General features: G+C 31.9%; 1 protein-coding gene across 4 annotated transcripts in view; it reads left to right on the forward strand.

Annotated features, from left to right (window-relative positions):
• Window positions 1-18,658, forward strand: part of LOC128993988 (uncharacterized) — a 35,208-nt gene extending 16,550 nt beyond the window's left edge. For 3 of the 4 annotated variants that reach the window (XM_054418154.1, XM_054418155.1, XM_054418153.1), the window contains exons 5-14: window positions 772-851; window positions 2,666-2,730; window positions 3,130-3,217; window positions 3,502-3,580; window positions 6,073-6,276; window positions 6,932-7,051; window positions 7,413-8,790; window positions 16,095-16,289; window positions 17,226-17,300; window positions 18,213-18,658. In XM_054418154.1, the coding sequence (XP_054274129.1) occupies window positions 772-851; window positions 2,666-2,730; window positions 3,130-3,217; window positions 3,502-3,580; window positions 6,073-6,276; window positions 6,932-7,051; window positions 7,413-8,790; window positions 16,095-16,289; window positions 17,226-17,296 (2,280 nt within the window). In that variant the 3' untranslated portion in view covers window positions 17,297-17,300; window positions 18,213-18,658. Of the gene's footprint in view, window positions 1-771; window positions 852-2,665; window positions 2,731-3,129; window positions 3,218-3,501; window positions 3,581-6,072; window positions 6,277-6,931; window positions 7,052-7,412; window positions 12,421-16,094; window positions 16,290-17,225; window positions 17,301-18,212 lie in introns of those variants that run through there. The other variant, XR_008490860.1, reaches the window with a different exon arrangement.
• Window positions 18,659-20,768: the final 2,110 nt, after the last annotated feature.

Here is a 20,768-nt window from a genome sequence, read left to right on the forward strand (position 1 = left end):
ATGTACGTCACTGGCCACCATTTTGGACATCTAGAAAACTATCTCTTCCTCTTCCTTAGTTGAAAATGCTGTCAGTGACAGTGAAATATTCTAATGTTTTGTGTATATAGTGTAAAGTTTTGTTTTGTGTTTCCTGTGCCAGTTTGGACTCTTTCCCATTCAGGTAAGCCTGCTATCCTCTCAAAAAATCCTAAAAAAACATATTACACAAAATTTTTTTTGGAAATTTATATTAAAAATTCACTAATTGTTGTTAATTTGAACTGATTTTAAATTGAAGTTAAATTGAACTGACACTCTGCTCAACTGTCTGTTATATGTAACCCTTGAATTTCATACCGTGATCAAAGATAATTAGCTAAACAATACATTGAACTTGTTGTTAAACATGGCTAGATTTTCAAGGAAGTTTCTGTAAAGATTGTGTCTAAGGTTGGCGTTTAGGGAGGCATGAGACCAACTACTTATGAGGAAGTCTGTAAACACACCGAGAGTCAAAGCACTAGACGCTAGTGGCAATATTGATTCAATCCAAAAGCAGTTAATTGTTGAGTTGACTGTAAAACATAATAAAAGCAACGATGGTGGAGGAAGAACAAAAGTTTGAGAAAGAGAAAAGCGGTTGAGGAAGGGTTATTGTGCACATGCACACCCCACTCGCCACTCTGGCTCCATCTATATCTCAGTTAAAAAATTGCTGTTAAAAATGTTAGTGCTTAGATTATAATCATAGTGGTGCCAAGAGAGTTTTAATATTGAATGTTTTTGCAGCCACTGGAGTTCAATCATTACCTGGAAAGGATGTCAGATCTACTCGCTATGTATCTGGACATGGAGATTAAAGCTTCCAGGTACACTCATACTCACTCTTACCATTGACTTTTACTTAATTAAGACCCCATTGATATGGAATAGTTGATTTTCAGATTTTTTGCAGCTTTGTTTATTACAGGGTAAAAAAGTCCAGGGACGCTTAAATATTTCAAACACTAATAAAGATAGAACTTTAAAATTTGGTACAAAGTTACTGGGCATTGAAATCATTTTAACACATTGTTTAGGATGCCCTACCTCCTCAGGGGTACTAGTCAGAAGAAAATCCTAAAATGTAAGCATAGATTGATATGCACATCAAGTTAAAGACCTTTGCTAGTAGAATTCAATTCCGCAACCCCAAACTCAAATGGACAACCGATTCAAAAATTACAGCCATATCGACCTATTCATACGTTTATTATTTTCTTCCAACTTCTATTGGGCGCCCCTGGGAGGTAGCGTTTAATAGTAATGAAAATTCAATGCATCTTTGAATAGCTGTCATTTTTGACACTTGACACGGTTGTCTGTTTGAGTAGGGTTTGCGGCATTGTATTTAACTTACTAGACCTTATGCTTACATTTAACATTTACTTCTGACTTCTAGCGGGCCTTCACCCTGAGGCTGAGGAAGTAGCACATCTTTGAATAATGTTTTAAAATTATCCTATTGCCCAGTAGCTGTGTGCCAAGTTTTGAAACTCTATCCTTTATCACTTTTTGAAATATTTAACCGTCCTGGGACTTTTTTCCACCCCGTATACTGTATGAAATGAATATTGTTATGAAGGTTTTCTCTAAGAGTCTGTGTTTAAGGCTAATTGAATTTATTTGAAAACAATTAAAGCCGAACTTAGGATTGTATTTAGAGAAAACTTTAAAGGTTAGATTTTTTGTAGAATGATCTATTTTCCACCCATTCTTTGCTGCCACAAATGTTTGATGTGTTCAACATTTGGCAATGATTTAATTGCCTTGGGATCCAATCTCTGTCAGTTTGTACAGATAGTAAAACAGTGAACACAGTAAACCTGTTTTAACCTGGCTGTGTTAAACCGAAACCCAGGTTAACCAAAACCATAGTACAAAAAATTCAAATAAATTATAAAATTATAAATTTTTTATATCGGTCTAATAAAATCTGCAGCCAATTGTACATCGCTGTCACAAGCAATGATAATTAATAGCTAGGAAACGGGAATTGTCCGCCGATGCTCGAGTAGATGGGCCTAAGTCATTGTCGTGGTGAGCTCTTTGAAGATAAGGTTTTGTTTAGAAAACAATTGTGTATGAAAGATATATATATTTTTTGCATGTATATTGTTGTAGATTTTAAGATTACAGTAATTAAGTTATTGTAAAAAACGGTTGTTGTATGTAGGGTAGATTGAACCAAAAGTCTTAAAAGTTTGTGCCATTAATCAATAATAAAAATATAAAAAAAACTGATCCAAAATAACCTTTCCCTTTTATTTTGGTTAATAGTGTTTTACTGTTCTACTTGACTAACTGCAGAAGTTTTAAATTGTTTTTATCTTTTATACCTATAAGCCCATAATGTCTGGTGTAGATTATGGTGTTCACTGTTTTCAACGTCATTTTAAAGTCAAGTAGTTTTTTTTTCATTTGATAAAATCAGCATTGTATTTTGAAATTTATATTGATAGATTAAATTATGTATATGCCTAAATGTTAATCAGGAATGAATCATCATGCCAAATTTCAGCCCAATCCGTCCTGTAGTTTGTGCTTGATTGAGCAACACACAAACTTTCAGATTTATAATATTAGTAAGATATTAAATTATGTATAATCTAAAACAAGTTTATTTTTATTCTTTGTTTTATAGAAGAGGCAAAGAGAATCCTCGGACTATATCCGACAGACTTATGTCAGCTCTCTTCATCTTGTTGGGTGAGTTTTAAAACCATTTCATGGTATTATTCTTGAATTTAAATTACTCCTACCGTCATATTAATTTTTTCATAGTAATTTTATGTACCTAATGTTGTTTTTCCTCTCTTAAAATTAGTGGCTTTAATTTATTCTCAAAGTTAAAAAAGTAGGAAATTTCTCAAAGTTTTGTTGAAATATACGGTATTATATCTGTACAAGCAACTGTGGATGCTAAACTGATTTTCTTGCCATTCAACTACTTAGTAGATCCATTGTCATTTTTATAACTAAGCACTGTACATTTATATTTCATATTTCCTTTGAAACCATTAACATTAAAATAAAAAACTATGAAACTTATGCACTTTGGGTTGAGCTTTTTACATTATTGTTTCATTTGACATTTTTCTGTTTCAGACAATTCAATGAATCATATTCTGAAAGCCATCATCAAGGCGAAATTCTTCATCAAGATGTTTCATGAAATATGCATTCCAATTATCCAGTGAGTATTCTTAGTTTGCAGCTTTTATGTAAATTTAGGCCTGTCGTAATACACTACTAGCAAACCAACACCGTAGTGTAGCAGATTTAATCATGTGTCCCATGATGTAGTGATATCAGGTACAGTTTTCAGGTGGTATACTTGTGTTGAGTTATAAAAAGTTTTGTTATGTTACTCTACTCATTGGGACTGATAGCCTATATTAGCCTTTGAAGCTAATTTTGACTGATAAGTCCATAGTAATTTCATTTAACGGCTTATTGATTAAATCTTCCTTTTTTCAGGCGAGTTCTCAGAGACATCCCAGATGAGCTATCGGACGAACAGTACATACAATATGTCCTGGTCTTTAAAAAATGGAAGGTAAGATTTCTTTGTGGGTGATTTTAAACATTTTGGATTTATAACTTCTAGCGTATATTTCAACATAAACCTGAACATGCATGTTTCATTTCCAAACTCTAAAATATATACTCAGTCCAAAAATTACTTCTTATAGTCAACTTTCCTCAAATTGTTCACAATGTTTATTCCCCTTGTTAAAGGGTCATTAACTGTATAATCGTAGTTTGAAATTCATGTTTTTAACTAGTAATCATCAAAATACAATAATACTATTTTGTTGTACATTTTGGCATTGACAAAACTGTCTATCTAATACAAGTTAATCACCCTTAAAGCTTTTTTAAAAAATAGTTAAAAGATCCACACACCAAGTGCACTGTTGCCAACGTTTATTCCCTCCTATACAATGTTTATACTTTGATATTCTATATCTAACAAAAAACCACTAAGTGGTAACACTTTCCCCGCCAAGTCATTAATCCAAAAAAGATAATAAATCATTACTTTTTCCGCCAAGAAAAAACAATGTAATGTATGTAAGTTTGGCAACTTGGCGGCAGACTTTTGCTTGGTTTTTTTCATTGAAGTTACGTTCGTGGATAATTTTACAAATCAACTTCTCTAACTAATTAGTCCAACTAAGTATAATAATTTCGAGGTAATCAGTAAATATAAAACCATCACTATTACGAGTTTATGAAATGTGGCACAAATAAGGTCAAATTTTGTAAAATAAGCTCTCACCTAGCAATGTACTAATGGGAGAGATACTTGCTCAATGAAACTAGTTTTATGGTATTTTTTAAGTGATCGAGCAAAAGTCTGCCGCCAAGTTGCCAAACTTACATACATTACATTGTTTTTCTTGGCGGAAAAAGTAATGATTTATTATCTTTTTTGGATTGCTGACTTGGCGGGGAAAGTGTTACCACTTAGTGGTTTTTTGTTAGATTTTATTTATTTTTGTAGAAAATTAACAGTTAAAATAAAAATCCTCCTTTCTCTGATATAGACCACGGCACAACTACATCTCATTGAATTTCAATAATATTGTTTGTGTAGAACTAAATTCTACATTTTTGGTCTTATCTGCTTTAAACCGATTAAAAACTTGTTGGCACACGTACCAAAATTACTATTTAACAAACCCCCTGGGCTTAAACTCAGTTTCAAATTTCATCAATGGTCATCTTGAACAACATGAAATAATTAAACCCGTACATCTAAAGACTAGTGTAAATTGAGCCCTTATTAGAGAAGTAAAAATGTAATCAAACAGATTAAGTTTGTTAGAAATAGCATTTAAACAAAACAAATATTGAAAAACTCATCTATCCTAAATTTACATATCACTTTTTAATTGCTTGTTTAACATACGTAGAGTGATTTTCCCGATTGTTTTATTTGTTTTAGTGTTTCAAAACATAAAACAAACCTTAGTACTAGTACTAAGTTTCAAGTTCCTAGGTTTCATATGTTTTAATAAGTAGTATTAAACTGTTAAAAATGACGAGCTGCTGTACCAGTGTAGTGTAATATCGGTACACTGCATTTTTCAATGGAAAGTATCGGGGAATATCACTGCTCTAAGTAATTTTATATAGTAAGTAGTTCAAATCATTCGGTATACCTGAAAAAAATACTTTATAAAAGTTTTAAAATAATTTTCAGCTGTTCCTATGAATTTCTCTAACATTTAAATTAAATGAGATTTAATCGCAGCTGGTCCTTCTTTTGTTTTTATTTTAATCGCATGTTATTTAAATGGGCCAAAATCGTACTTTGAGGGCTTGTCAAGGGTTTATGGGTCAACGCACCGACTTGAGACCCTCAAAAGGCACATCTACATGTTAAGGGCTTTCAAACAACATAAAAAACATTAAAATTGAGCCAGTGGTTTGGGCTGTAGGTCCGTCAACATTCAAGGAGAAGAAGGAGAACACGGAAAATTTGTGAATTTTCAAACTAGTTTTTCTGGCTCAAACACAACCGTTCTTTAAATTCTGTTTTTTTTTTTTTTGTTGAGAATGAGTGCCCCTATCCAGTAGATGAATGATTATTTTAATAGCTTTTGTTTCTTCAGAGCTATAGACGAGTAAAAAAGCCACTTTGTCACGTCATATATATATATACACTGCAGCAGCTGTGTACCGCTGGGGGACTTGGCGGGGCGGATCGCTGCCGCGTTCCTTAATACCACAAAAGATGCCATTGTTGACAATAAGTTATCCTTTAATTTATAGCTTGGTTAAACAGATCGTGTATGTACTATGTTTTAACATAAATCGGTAACAACACCATAGCACTGTCAGTAGCTCAATCAAACTAACTTCATTTTCATTTTAAAATTGGCTTCAGACAAGAAGGGATTATCTATTTCTATTGTTCACATGAAACTCATAAAAGATTATCATAGTACAAAAAGCCTACTTGCTGATTTCAAAGTCAATCAGTTATCTGTTAAAAGAAGTTAGGTCAGGCAATAACAGTTAGTTTCAATCTTGTGACAGGTGCTGGTTGGCCGTAAGGAGGAGAGGCAGGAGATCAACAGGCTAGCTGCAGCGAGGTTGACTCCTCCGCCAGGCTTTGCTGACTTGTACCATGACTCTGACAAGTACACAGGTCTGCTTCCTGTTGTGGCCCGGGGCCGCAAGGATAAGTTCACACTCATGCTTATGCAGGCACCTGGCTTAAGCGTCAAGGATACTAGTGAGGTAAGTGTAATTTACTCGATTCTGGTGCCCGAATATTTCAGTTGGGTCTATGAAATGGAAGTCTGTAAAAACCTTAGCTTATTGTAAACATTTAAATTTGTTTTTAATTACGCAAAACAGTACACTTACGTTTACCCGAGAATAAAATCTAAAAAACGTCCGTGTTATCTGAGATTCTTGGTAACCAAATCAGTTTTGCTCCCAACAACGTTAGTTAATTAGGAGTGTACTGTAAATATGTGAACTACAACTTATTTTTTTCTGGCCTGTGTTGGCTTATTTATTGAAAAGTTCAGAATTTGACCATGTGATGAGTGAACAATGAACATCCCTTTTGTATAATGACAAAAGGTGTTATGTGTGAGATGTTGTGTACACTATAAAAATCACAAGGATTAATCTTTTTAATGATAGCATGACAAAAAAGTATTTGTATTCACATTGAAGGTCCTGTTAGTAAAAGTTCTTTTCAATGGAAATTACATGTGTTCAATTCTCCTATTTATTTATTCTTAGATTTTTCTTATCTCCTGGAATGTTTATTAAAATATTAATGAAATTCTCCACTTGTGTATAAAAAATTGAATATGAGAATAAAGAATTGCCTGAGTAGTTCTTTTCTATGTACTTTGTTATATCATTTGTTTGTATGCAGGGCTATCAACACACCAGTTTCAACATCGAGAGTTCTGTAAAGTCGTTGGATGACCTAGAACTCAACGCTCCTCTGCTCACTGACGAACTCATCGGCATCTATGACAATGATGATCTTAAGGTATTCCAGTAATTTATTTAACAATATTTAGTTTTATTTAAATTGTTCGTCTCATTTTGTGAACTCTCTAAGGTATGCAAGGTCCAACTTATTAGGCACTATGGTCCTAATTATTTTGGCATAGGTAAATCTTCATCTCTAGTCCGGAACAACTAATTTTTCACTGTCTAAGGCCAAGTTTGTTATTGACTGATTAAGTTATCACACAAATTGTTTTCATGTCTACCTAATTAACTTTATTGTAAAATCTTGCTTCCTTTTTGACATTTTCAGACACATGTTGAGACAAAGAGTTGGGTTGTAGAAAGTGTAAATTAATAAGTAAAAATATTTGTAATTGTATGTGAATCTTTGGTTTCAGAGTGAAAGGTGTACAACCAATAACTTAAAGGAAATGTGGACACAACTTGATGAACTTGAAGTAAATGGTCTTGAGCAACAAGTAATGGCCGACCTGTTTGAGGAAGAATTCACTGCCAAACTCAGGAAGCGACAGGAGGCAGAGGAAAAGCTTAGGCTGGAAAAAGCGGCTCGTAAAACTCCTAAGAATAAGAAAACTTCCAAGCTTTTTGAAAACAAAGCCATGTCTTCACATTCCTGCGTACACAGTACAATACCGAGGTCTTTCGGTAGGGTCCCAGCAGGACCCCTATCAACTTCAATGAAGGAGTTTTATTGTAACACAAAGAACCGAAGGTCAGTATCGAAGATGGAAGCTGACAGCCAGAGTCAGGACCCGGAGATCATTGTCATAGACGATGACGATGACGAACCTACAATCAAGGTGGAACCTGAAGTTAAGTATGAAGAGTCTGAAGCAGTCAAGAGAGAAGTAACCCAGCCTCCGGTGTTGAGGGCTGTGGTGAGGCCAGAAAATATAGAGCAACTGGCTTCAATCGAAAGCAACTGTGATGCAGAAGAGAAATCTGTAGATGTTCCTGAGGAAGTGAGAGAAAGCCTTGCAGTAGAGGAGACGAGAAATGAAGAGAGTGAGACAAATGACGTGAGTCGGGTTCAGGAAGTAGAGTTTGTCATGGATCCGGCAAAAGATGTTACGGTCGTTGAAGCGGACGCAACCTCTTCAACGATCGCCACATCTTTCACTGAGGCTGGACAAGCTCCTTCTGAAGAACCAAGAGCCACCACGGATTTACTGTTGGAAGAGATTTCCAAAGTCTCGTCTGTGCAAGACAGTGTCCCCCAGCTGTGGATGGATATTGACGGAAACTTACAAAATCAACCATTTGAGGATCTGTTTGACCCCAACGATCCGAACATGTTCTATCCCGACGGACCGGGAGACACTCACAATTGGTCGTTCTCGCATGATTTCATCCTCGGTCAGTACGATGACGATTTGTTCTCCCAATACGAATGCGGGAATACAAACGCGTTTCCAGACTTCTATAATGATCAGCAAGACATGGTCTTCACCGGTGCAGATATTTTCTCCCCTCCTCTGCTGGACATGATGAGGGATGAGCCTGGAGAGTATCAGCTGACTACTCACTGGGAGGACTTGAGTATGATGGTTAGTGAGAGTTATGTGGAAAAGAGTACGAGTCCGGAGAGAGAAGAAGACACCTCAACACAAACGGAGAATGAAGGACCGACAGTCGTGTTTATAGATAAGCGTAAAGGCCGACGGGGCAAGAATAAAAGTAAGGTTAAAGAACCAAGTCCTCCCAGCAAAGAGGTGGAGCCAGTTGAGAAAAAAAGCAAAGAGAAACCTGTTGAAGGTATGTTTTTATTTTTATTTTTTTACTGTTTATTCGAGCCGGATGAAATAGACGTTTCATGCAGTTTCACTGGGGTATTAAATTCATTTTTTGGTGAAATCATACGATGACATTAAAAAATATTGTATATACATTTGTATGCTACTGCTGACACAGACTGTAGAAACTGTGTATGGTAAGAGATTTTTCTTCATTTTTTTACTGAAGAGTACAAACAATAACATAACGTAATAAGTGCGTAAACCGATGAAGGTGTTTTCAATTTGGTCACTGTTACTAACTAATTGAAATCGTTGAAATTTCAAGTGATGGTTGAAAAAATGATTATTTAGCTTCAATAATTTTCTAAAGGCATTTAATTGTAACACAAAATTATCATAAATTGTCTTAAAAAACTGCAAGGAATGTCTTTGGGGATGCATGCACTTAATGGATAACTTTGGAAATACTAGAAACGGAAAATCTGGAGGAGAAATAGTAAAACACGGTTACATTTTAAGAAGTGATGTATGGAATATGTTTTTAGAATTTTTAATACAAATATCTGGAATATTGACTGGAAAATCAATAGTTTATGTCTTTATACCTTTAACAAAATTTGAACTATACTCTAAATTCAATGTTTTAAAAGTTTTTAATTCACACAAAAATTAAACTGTTGAACTACAAGAAAAACTTCCAAAAATACTAACTACAAAATTGTTTTATACAAAATTGTTAAAATCATTGAGTAATGCAATTTTGAAATTAAAAAGTTTATATTCTTATAAATTTTAAAATTAATAAATATAATTAGTTATCACTGTCATGACTAAAATATTTACTAATGAAAGGAAAACCAAAAGTAAAGTAAATTATTGGAAATCATACAATAAGAAAACTTGAAGAATCTTTGGAAGACATGAAGATATCTGGACGGCTTAATGGCTTCAGGACTCCTCACAAGAACTCCTAAAGTAAAATATAACATTTGAATGAGACATAAACATACAAATAGCTGTTTTTAACCAGCCTTTAAATTTATTTGTAATAGTCAATTTTCACTATTTCCTGAAGTTGTTGTATTTGGAAATGAATGATCATTACTTTATTTGCACAGAAGATATGATGAAATCAATATCAATAATGGATAAATTATTAAGTAAAGTAAATTATTGGAAATCATACAATAAGAAAACTTGAAGAATCTTTGGAAGACATGAAGATATCTGGACGGCTTAATGGCTTCAGGACTCCTCACAAGAACTCCTAAAGAAAAATATAACATTTGAATGAGACATAAACATACAAATATCTGTTTTTAACCAGCCTTTAAATTTAATTGTAATAGTCAATTTTCACTATTTCCTGAAGTAGTTGTATTTGGAAATGAATGATCATTACTTTATTTGCACAGAAGATATGATGAAATCAATATCAATAAAAAAACTTATTTTTTAAATCTGGATATCCGTCTTAACCTAATGAAAATACTGGAAGAGAAGAAACCCAAGTACGACAGCTGTGATGTGAAGATCACACATTAAGAATTACAAAAATTATATATGAAGTATGTATGATAAATTATTTACTCATTTCATGAGATAAATGTTTGTGGAAATAATGTTTACCAAAAATTATTAACTCACGAGAAACCATTATTGAATTAAACATGCCTATTGAAACAGTTAATTGGTGTGGTGGCAATCACACTAGTATTTAATTGTATTTTTACTTTCAATTTTAAAATTGTTCATCAGCAGAAATTAAAAAGTAATCATTTGTATACATTTTTGACTGTAGTTAATTTGGTTTTGTACAAATTTCAAGCTATGCAAAATTATAATTGGCATTTAAACTTCAATTATGAGTACTTTGCATTTTCTATTAAATTAACCTTGATGATCAATTTCACTGATTATGATATGACTTTAACACAATAATTTTTATAACAAAGACAAAAAGGATCGAACAAAAGAAGAGAATGACTTGAACACAATAATTTTTATAACAAAGACAAAAAGGATCAAACAAAGTAAGAGAAGAAGGGACAAACGTTGATGTAGAAAAGGATATCTTGTGGACATCTACACACCTTCAGTTCTAAGGATAAAATCTGATTTGAAGATGAAACTAATTCTTCATTCCTCAAAGAATGAGTCACTCAACACATGAGATGAGCTGTAATAAATTAAAATGTTTACAAAAACTTGGATTTGTTTTTTAAACTAGTAGGTTTTTAATGTCTGTCAAAGAAAGATGAGACAAGTGCATAAAACAATTGTCCAATGTAAAAATATTATCTGAAAAATTTATGAGTTAAGAGTATTTTTAAAATTGACAATTCACATATTTAACTGAGTAAACATCCTGAATAGCAATAAAAATAGACCAGTAATAAAAATAGATCTCTGCAATTTCCATTTTTATTTATCAAATATTTTATTACTGTAATTATTTTGTTGTCAAAATGACTTATTTTGGAACATCCCGAATAGGTTTTAAATTTCCAGTTTTACTGTTTTGAAATATTAAACATTAATAAATTTCAATGATTTACATGGAAAATAAATCCTCAGTAGGCCTACATACAGTCTCAGTCTTCGCAGGAGATTCGCAAGATTGTACTCTTTATATGGAATATACACTGAAGATGCTCAAAATGTTATTTGAAAAACAAATATCCAGAGATATTCAAGATTATGTTGCATGTTTGGAAGATGTACTATAAAATGTATTAAAGACTGAAGATATTCAAGATTATATTCTATATTTATTTTGAAGATATACTGAAGATATCCAAGATTAGATACTATGTTTGTTACATCTGCTGAGGATATTCAAGATTGTTCCCCTTGAAGATCAACTTTAAATGTTTCAGATCTTTATTTTTACTAAACTTACCAATTTGAGATTTTTTATTTTATGGAGAACCATTAAAATTAGTTACGTCCTAACATTTTATTTGCATTTTTTCAAATCATTTAATTCTTAACTTTACAACAGTTTTAATTGTGGATATCCTCTATATAGCTGAATAAAGTAATGGATTATGCTCTTTATTTGGAAGATTGAGAGAAACTGTTAAGAATTCCATATGTTGTGAAGAATCAACCTCGCCAACGTTTGAAGATCACCCAGAGACAACAAGTTTCACAAAACAACAAGTCTACAAGTTTCATCATTAAATTGAAGAATTAATGAATTTTAACAATAAGCTATCATAGCTCAAATACGAATATACCAAAAGATCCAAGGAAGATCAATGAGATGGCAAAAGGGGAATAACCTTAAATGAATATAAATATATATATGAAATATCAAAACATATTGTAGCCTTGATCGAAAGAATTTTAGTTAAATAAAATTCTGCCAATACAAGTTTATATTTTATAGTTCAACAACAGGTTTGAATAATATTTTTTCCCAAAGAAAATTAATAAATTAAAATTTGTTTCTCTTTTCAATCTGAATTCAATAACGTCTGCATTACCTTTTATTGAAATAATTACTTTTTGAGTAACTTTTTCCCAATTTTAATATTTTTTCAATAAAAAAAAAATTTTATTAGCTAAAGTAGGCTACATGTAAATTATTAAAATACTCAATCTATCTTTATTTTCCAAAACCTAAGAAGAATTTGAAACAAAGGTAAGATTATTTCCATTTAAGAATTAATACTAGGATGTTACTATACATATATATTGTAATAAGATTTGCGCACATAAATTTGATAACAAATTATGTGAAAGTTCAAGATATATTAACCTTAGATCTGTTTCAGGTACACACAATTACATTGTACCATATTGATTTGGACTTATGCTGTAGGTAGAACGCAGCATATTGGTTGACAATTGATATGGTACAAAAAAAGTTCCTCGCCTTTCCCGAAGTCCTTTTGCCTATTCCTTTTGAAGCCTCACTCAAAAGATTATTGGTGAGTTGTTAAGGTGTTCTACCACCTATTTTCACATCATCTTCAGAAACTACTAGGACCATCAAGCAATCGTCATCAGGTGATACCAGTATATTCTGGCTCAAATTTTTGTCAGCGACATTTCCTTGGTTGTGACAAAATTCTTCAGCTTGTCTTGAGTTTCTGAAACTTTAAACATTTCCTAATATTATTATTTTTTTGTTCTATATTGGAAGTGTATTATTTATACAGTGGTTTACAATTAATTAATTTATAGTTTTATAAGAGTTCTATACTTATTCTTATCCCTCTCTCTAAATTTTTTATTGATCGTTAAAATCTATTTTCTAGTTCTGAATATTTTGTGTCTATACGTATTCAAAAAAAATAACCAGGTGTGAATGTTATATGTAATTTTACAACGAAGAACATAATTGAGTTTCATATAATCCACTTCTATTTTTGTTGTGATCATTTTTTTTATTGAAGTTATAATAACTTCTAAATTGTATATTAATATTTGCCAAGAATTGTGAAAACACCTACACTAAAAGTTAAAATTGTTATGGTTGGACCATTAAGCTTCTTAACATTTTTACTCCCCCCCCCCCAAAAAAAAATCAGTTATAGTAATGATGTTGGCAACCAAACTAAATTTGTTTGTACCCGTTTACTATCGATACATTATATTTCTACTTGTATGTTTTATGCAAATCTTCTACAGGCTGTTTTCCTACTATGCATGACGATTATCAAGCAAGTATGGATAAGATGTTTCTTTCTCACTGTTTAAAGATGGTTAAAGATTATTTTACTGTCTTACTCTTTCTCTTCTACATCTGTTTTACACTGAAATAAGAAGAATGACATCATGTTCTGTTTTGGTTAATGATTCTCAAACATTCCTTGTGTTGTGGCAAGAGAAACTTTTTACTTCTTTGTCAAATGATTGTAGAGTGACATTTTTCTTTCCCAATATTATTGAATTTTTACATTTTGTCACTTCATGTCCAGTTGAGTACCTATCGCTCTGGGTGTTATGTGGATGAAAATTCACCAGCAAATTAATTTAACAATCTTATGTGCCTTTGAAAATATTTTGATGTGTTCCTTTTTCCAGTGTCTTCAAGTCAAAATGTTCTTGTAACTCGGTTCTTCACATACCTTACATTCCAGTGTCTTGTGATACTTCAAAATGATTATTCTGTGTCTTGGTGAGAAAGAAGTCTCTTTCGACCATTTCACAGGTTCACTTGAACTTGCCTGTAAATCCTGTTTTCTTGGGATTGTCTCAATTGTGCATCATTAGAGAAGTATTTCTTATTGTTCTTTTGGAAGTTCCTTCTTTATTGTGAAGGAACAATGTTACGAGTCTAAAGTGGATCCTTCTATTTATTCTTTATAAAATAATTATATAACCTTCCTTATTCACTCCTTTTCACCATTTCCTTATGTCCAATCCATTCACTGCTGGGGCTGATAGATCGTCAAAACAAAAATAACCAAATAAAATTCAAACTTTCGATATGGACAGATGTACATATCAAACTTACTAACTTTTAAGTCACCCACAATCAAAGCATTCTTTAAACATTGCAAATTGCTGTCAATACACTTTTTATGAGGTTAGTGGCAAAGTGTTCTTACATGCTGACATCATGAGTCAGCGATTAGATAGATTCTATCCTGTCATGGTTTGTAGCTTTGATGTGCAACACACGATAATAAATTCACTGTCTGTGGCAGAAATTGCTAGTGAGAGAGAGCCAAACTTAAAAAAAAAAGAATTGATTAACACCCAATCAAAGAACAGATTCTTTGCAAGTTGCATATATAGTGAAATGCTATTTCAGACATTTGTTAGTTGATTCTATATACCATTGGACTTAGTTAACAATTATTTTTATCTTTTTGAAAAATTTAATGGTACTATTATTGATTTTGATAATTTCAGCCTTTAGCATTGAAAGGATTATACTCGTCTTCTTTTCCTGTTGCATCCTTATCTCTTAAGAGTTAGTTATAATTGGAAGATTTGTTTATTTTCCAGTTTTAATTAACACTATAATAATATCATCATGTGACTTACATTCAGCATCGATTACATTATTTGGGTCCTATTTCGTACTGAAATTATTGATAATGGCAAGAAATATTTTACCAAGCACTATGATGCTTTAATAATTTCTTGAACATATAAATTGTTTTTAAAATGTAAGCTTGTATTCAGTTTTGAATCTCAAATGTTTGGTAAATATCTTTCTTACCAAAAAAATATTTGGTTGTTATTGTTAGTGTAAGATTGATTTCTTGTGTTTCTGTTCCCTCCCCAAACATAATACATTGTTCCCTTTTCATGCCCCTGTTTTTCCTGATTACCTAACTCCTCCTGCTTATCTGTCGGTTTTCTCTACTTCATGTAATTACTTTAAACATAAAATTTCTTTCGGCCAATAGTTGACTGTGTGCACCAGTTAAAAGTTAAAAAAAAATGAGGATAATAACTTTTATTGCAAAACATCTTGCTACAGTTTAAAAAATATACTCTAATAAACAAAACAATTTGTTTTTTTAATTGGGTTTTGTTTAATTTTAAATGTTATATTATGGTAGTTTTACACTAATCATGTTTTTATATTTACCAATCCTAATTTAATTCTATAGAATAATAATAAAAATAAATACTGACCATTCAGTGAACATCAATCAGTGAGGCATTCTATGTACAGGACTATTAGTTTTTAAACGTTTCTAAATTTTAAAAAGATTTTTTTTTTAATGTTGTCTTTTCTTTTATCTATGTCTTACCTTTCTATTTTCAACTTTTGAAACCTGTCCAACTCAATTGCTTTGTTGCTTTATCTCAACTTTATTTTACTTTATGATCCTATGCTTAATCTTTGACTATTTCCTCAGGATGATTATTGCTCATTTATCTCAATTAATGTACTGTTTTGTCTTCCTTCTTGTTGATTTATTATTTATAATTATCTGTCTTCTTTCTCCTAATTCATGTACTTTACAATCTAGTGCTGTTTTATTCTTCCTTCTTCTTGATTTGCCTCTTACAATCACTGTTTTATTCTTTCTTCTCATTGATTTTCTACTTTTGTTGCTGTTTGTCTTTCTTCTCACTGATTTACTTTATAGTTTCTGTTTGTTTTCTTTACTTTCATTGACTTTATATTTTCAATTTTTATTTACCTTCTTTTTTCACTGCTGACTTCTACTTCTTTATCCAATCTTCAACCAACCACAATTAACTATCTCTTCAAACCACATAAATTGCCTTCCCTCAGCTCCTTATCCATCCATGTCTTGATTCCTTTTCCTATTATAAACCTTTCCTTCAACTGTCTATTTGTCTTCTCAATTCTGTAACTGTTTCCTTGTTCTGTCTGAAAAGATGTGAGTAAAAAGTCAAAGAAAGGGCAAAGACGGAAAAGGGTTCACTTTGAAGAAGAGGATGATGAGGAGGAGGAAGAGGAAGAAGAACCTGAGCCAGAACCGCAACCGCAACCAAAGAAACGGAAAGGTCGGCAAAAGAAAAGCGTGGAACCTCCACCCGTCCAACCAGCCTCCCCTCCACCCCAAACTAGTGGTGAGAATCTTTGATGTCTTTTAAATAGCACTGACTTTTGGATAAACTAAACATCCCATCTGTAAGGACCATCTGTAGCCAATTGTTGATTGAAATAGAACTTAGTTTAATAAGCCACTCACAGATTGTGCTATGGTCTAAAACGATATGTCCACCCTTAGTTTTTTTACTGTGATAAATAATATGACATAAAAAATGCTATTATTCGCAGTAAGTTGTACTTTGGCTTTAACAAATTGTCCTTTAGTATGGCTATGTTAAAAAGTTGCCGTATTTAATAGAAATCAGAAATTTACATCAGCTGTAATCTGTCGGCAGCCCAATTCAATTACTCTCTTTTTTATTCAAAACTCGCTTCAACTTTAACATAGGAATGGAATGTCAGATATTGTACATAGTAGTCAATGCTGTTGGATATTGTGTGCTTTCTATTCTATTAACACTACTTCATGAGTGTCTTTGATTTAAAATATGATTGGTGACAAAAGGAGTTTTTTTCTGGGTATTGAAACATTAGACAAACGATGTAATTTTATCCATATATAATACAAAAAAAGTTATGAAAACCATATATATTAATTAGAGTGCACAATTAACCAATAACAAATCTTACTTGATATACTGTATTTATAAAAAAATATATTGCAAACAAAAAGAACAACGCCATAGGAGACACACAAAACTATACTCCGGGAATCTAGTAGCGAGCATGTAGTGCGAGCGGTGACAAACGGAATCGGGCTATGCGACTCTTAAGGCTTCAACTCTTAGGGGTAGTACGGAGGAGAGAATGATGGTGAAATGATGTTTAAAGGGTTTTTAGAGAAAGGCATGTAAGTAACAGTTGGTTACGCTTGAAACTGCCGGCCAACTACAAAACATTTTTTTTTTTTTTTTTGCCTCTTACCGAGCATCTGTATTTTTTGTGTTTTCTAGGACGCAAAAGAGGTCCACAGCCCTCATCTTCTGCTGTCACAAACAAAAAGGCAAAAGGACGGAAGAGATAATTAGGTGAGTGATAAGATCTACTGTTGGACATCAGTATTGACATAGATTTATTATTATTCAGGGCATTGTAGCAGTAACCAAATATTTTTGATTTAAAATAACACAAGTTTTACTTGAGTTGAATATTATTTTGAAGTACTAATGAGGACGATGATCAAAGCACTCAATACTGAGTTGTGAGTTGAGTAATCATTTTTATTTTCTTCAAAACGTAACATTTTGTGAGATTTTTACAGTCAACTAAGAATACAAATTAATGAATATACCGATAATAAATAAACCAACTTATTAAATTCAAATTCAATTGGTTGATTGCCATTAAGTATGTTGTATATAAAAGGTGAAAAATTGCACAATACCATGTTACTATCAGTAAAAACTAAAAAAAATGTTCAAACTTAATGTATAAATTAAAATAAACTGAATAAGTTTGCATTAGCATTAAAGTGGTTTAAAATAAGTTTGAGGAGCGGTTTTATTACAATAAGTTGTCAACTCCCATGCAAGATCCTGTCAAAATCAAGAACAAATGTGCAGGCATTGTGATTGTCTTCCACGATGGCATAGATGTGTTCATAGTCTCCCACAACGGCAGCAACATTATGAAGAGTGAACTAACTTATCAGACAATTTATATGGTGATGACAACAGCCTGCCTAATTGTCACAATTTTGGCATCTGTGTTGAAAATGATACCTTTTAAACTGTACAAATAAGAAAATAAGACGATTTAAAGGAACACGAACCCTGTTCAGCTCTATAATCTAGCTCTGTCCTGTACCATCCAGATTGTGGAGAAAAACACAATGTCCTTTAGTTCATGTTTTTAGTATAAACAATAAAACTACCCTGAACAGTTTTATTTTAGTGTTTCATATTGTATTATAATAACCCCTTTGAACTATTTTGTTTCAGGACCAGCAACTTAAGACTGCCAGTCAAGCACTTTGTAAATAGTTTTAAGAGGGGTTTATTTATATTTTAAAATCTATGTTATTTATAAGGAAGTCTGTCTTTGAGACTTAAAATGTACATAAAATGTACAGAAAGTATTGTATATAATATTTTTAGTATTTTAAATTTTTAACAAAAAATGTTAATTTTTAATATTTGTTTATCTTTGTTGAGCCCTTAAATTTTATTTAGTCTCAATCACAAGGATTATTCATTTTTATTTTATCAGACTATGACAATTGAAGTCAATAGCGTAGAATGGTTGGTATGTAAACGGGTTAACATAATATTATATTTCATGTCTGCTCAAATATCATCTTCGCCATAACCTGATTCTTATACTGTACATATTTTTACACTGTGTACATATTTTTATGACTTTAATTGTATAATATGTAAAAAGATAATCACAATTGTTTCTTGATCAGTTGATTGATATAAAACATAATGTTTTTAATCCGCCCACCAGTTTTTATAATACATTTAAATTATTGCCACTAAATTTCTCAATTACGGTATTACTTTGAATATTGTCTTGTTTTTACGAGTCTTGATTTTATTATGAAGAATTTACTTTACTTTATTAAAACTAAAGGAACTTTAGTTTCAAGTATTGTAAACTTATTGGCTAAGGATATAAAATACATTGAGTGTTTAAATGCTGGCAGCAAGATGGTGGTTGCTGTGCTACAATTGTGTGAAGTTATGCAATCTAGTCCAAGATTTCGGTGCAGCTAACGCTTCTTATCCTCCGATATTTTAAATTGTATATAATTTTGTAAATAAAAGTGTCTGACATGCTTCAGGTTGTACATAATAAATTTTAAAACATTTTATCTTTGTAATAGCTTATACTATAAATTTATTCACTGTGAATAGTAATTGTAAAAAAATAATAATGTAATAGAGCCTGAATTTCAAATTTTGAATGTATAAGTTGTAGATACATCAAGTATAGGAAGTAGAAAAGCACTAAAAAATTGTCACCTTTTAGGTTAAAAGCTTATTTGATCTCATGAATTTGTTTCCTAAAGCGATCATTTCAAGTTCAAGGAATCAAGGTTTTGTAAATATTTTAAAATAGCATTATTTGTCCTGCATTAATTTGATGGTTTCCTTAAAGGACTTATTTCATTCTAAATTTAATATTTTTAAATTGATTGTAGGTTTGAAAATTAAGTTTTGATCTATAGTCTTTATCAGTTTTAAAACAGCATAGGTAAATTTGTTACATTATTTCATTTTGAGCTTGAATTTTTTATTACCTCAATTAATTACTTATAACTTGTTCTATGAAATTGAACACCACTTTTCATTTTATAAATATGCAAATAATTATTGACGTACAAATTCTTAATAAACAAAGGTAATTTAAAATAGAAAAAAATCACCTCGTGTTCAGAAGTTTTTTCTTTAATGATCAATTATATAGAATACTGTTATTCTATGTGTTTTCTCAGGAGTCATTCAATTTAAATTACAACAATTATTAACAAAAACTATTCTGTGGATAAAATATATTTTTCCTACAGTCACCCGACAAAGTTGGCTTCCTTGTACTGTTTATAAATTGCTGCATATTTATACTTTGCCGTACGGTTTATACTTTGTCGTACGGTTTATACTTTGCCGCACATCAGGATTCCAACGAAACAACACAAAACAGCGTGGTTCTATTATGCACGTAATCCGTGTACGCTTGGAAATAAGTTGGCAACACTTAAAGATAATAATACTATGAGCAGCTGATTGACTATTATAACTACAATTTAACCTGTCATTTCGTGTTTATAGTTTCGGTATTTCTGAACTTTCTGGACTTTTCTTTTAAACGTTTTTACATTCCTACGATCTTAATAAACAATAAAATACCTTTAAAGCATTTTTTTTAGGCGCGGAAACCGCGTCAAATTACAAAAACATACGGAACTATATTCTCAAAACGCAGAGCACATTTCTTGCCGAGGAAAAATAGCGGAGTGATACGGACCGCGGGTACTACTTTCTATAGGGCACCATTTGTGTTGCCAGCTGAACCTAAAACGTGTTGTATAGTGTTTGAAAGACTAATTATTTATACGAGAGCACGCCCCGTGGTCGAAAAATCGACCAAAAGTATGTTTTGTGCAAACTTCTCTATTTTCACCCCACACTGCTAAATAAAACATGTGATTGGAATGTCTTCCATTTGTTTTGATTTTCTGTTTATATTTTGTTGTTATTTCGTCATCACCATAGCAACCCATAAAACCCATGTTAATTTTTTAAAATTTCAAATTCATTTTTTGTGCTTATTTTTGTGCCTATTTAGTTTATAAAGGGATTCTGCACACCTACAGGAAAATAGCTTTCTAACGGTATGCGTAGATTTTCTGTACGATACACACGAGCTGAGAAAAAAGGTTTTAAAGAAACATGCTTGCCTATTAATATATAGACTATTAATATATAGATAGATGCTTTAAAGTGACTGTAGGAAAAATATAATGTGTAACACGAGTGAAAAAGGCCTTTGCT

Source organism: Macrosteles quadrilineatus, unplaced genomic scaffold (genome assembly GCF_028750875.1).
Source record: "Macrosteles quadrilineatus isolate MER2022 unplaced genomic scaffold, UCM_ALF_1.0 Scaffold_5__1_contigs__length_97177068, whole genome shotgun sequence".
NCBI classification, from domain to species: domain Eukaryota; kingdom Metazoa; phylum Arthropoda; class Insecta; order Hemiptera; family Cicadellidae; genus Macrosteles; species Macrosteles quadrilineatus.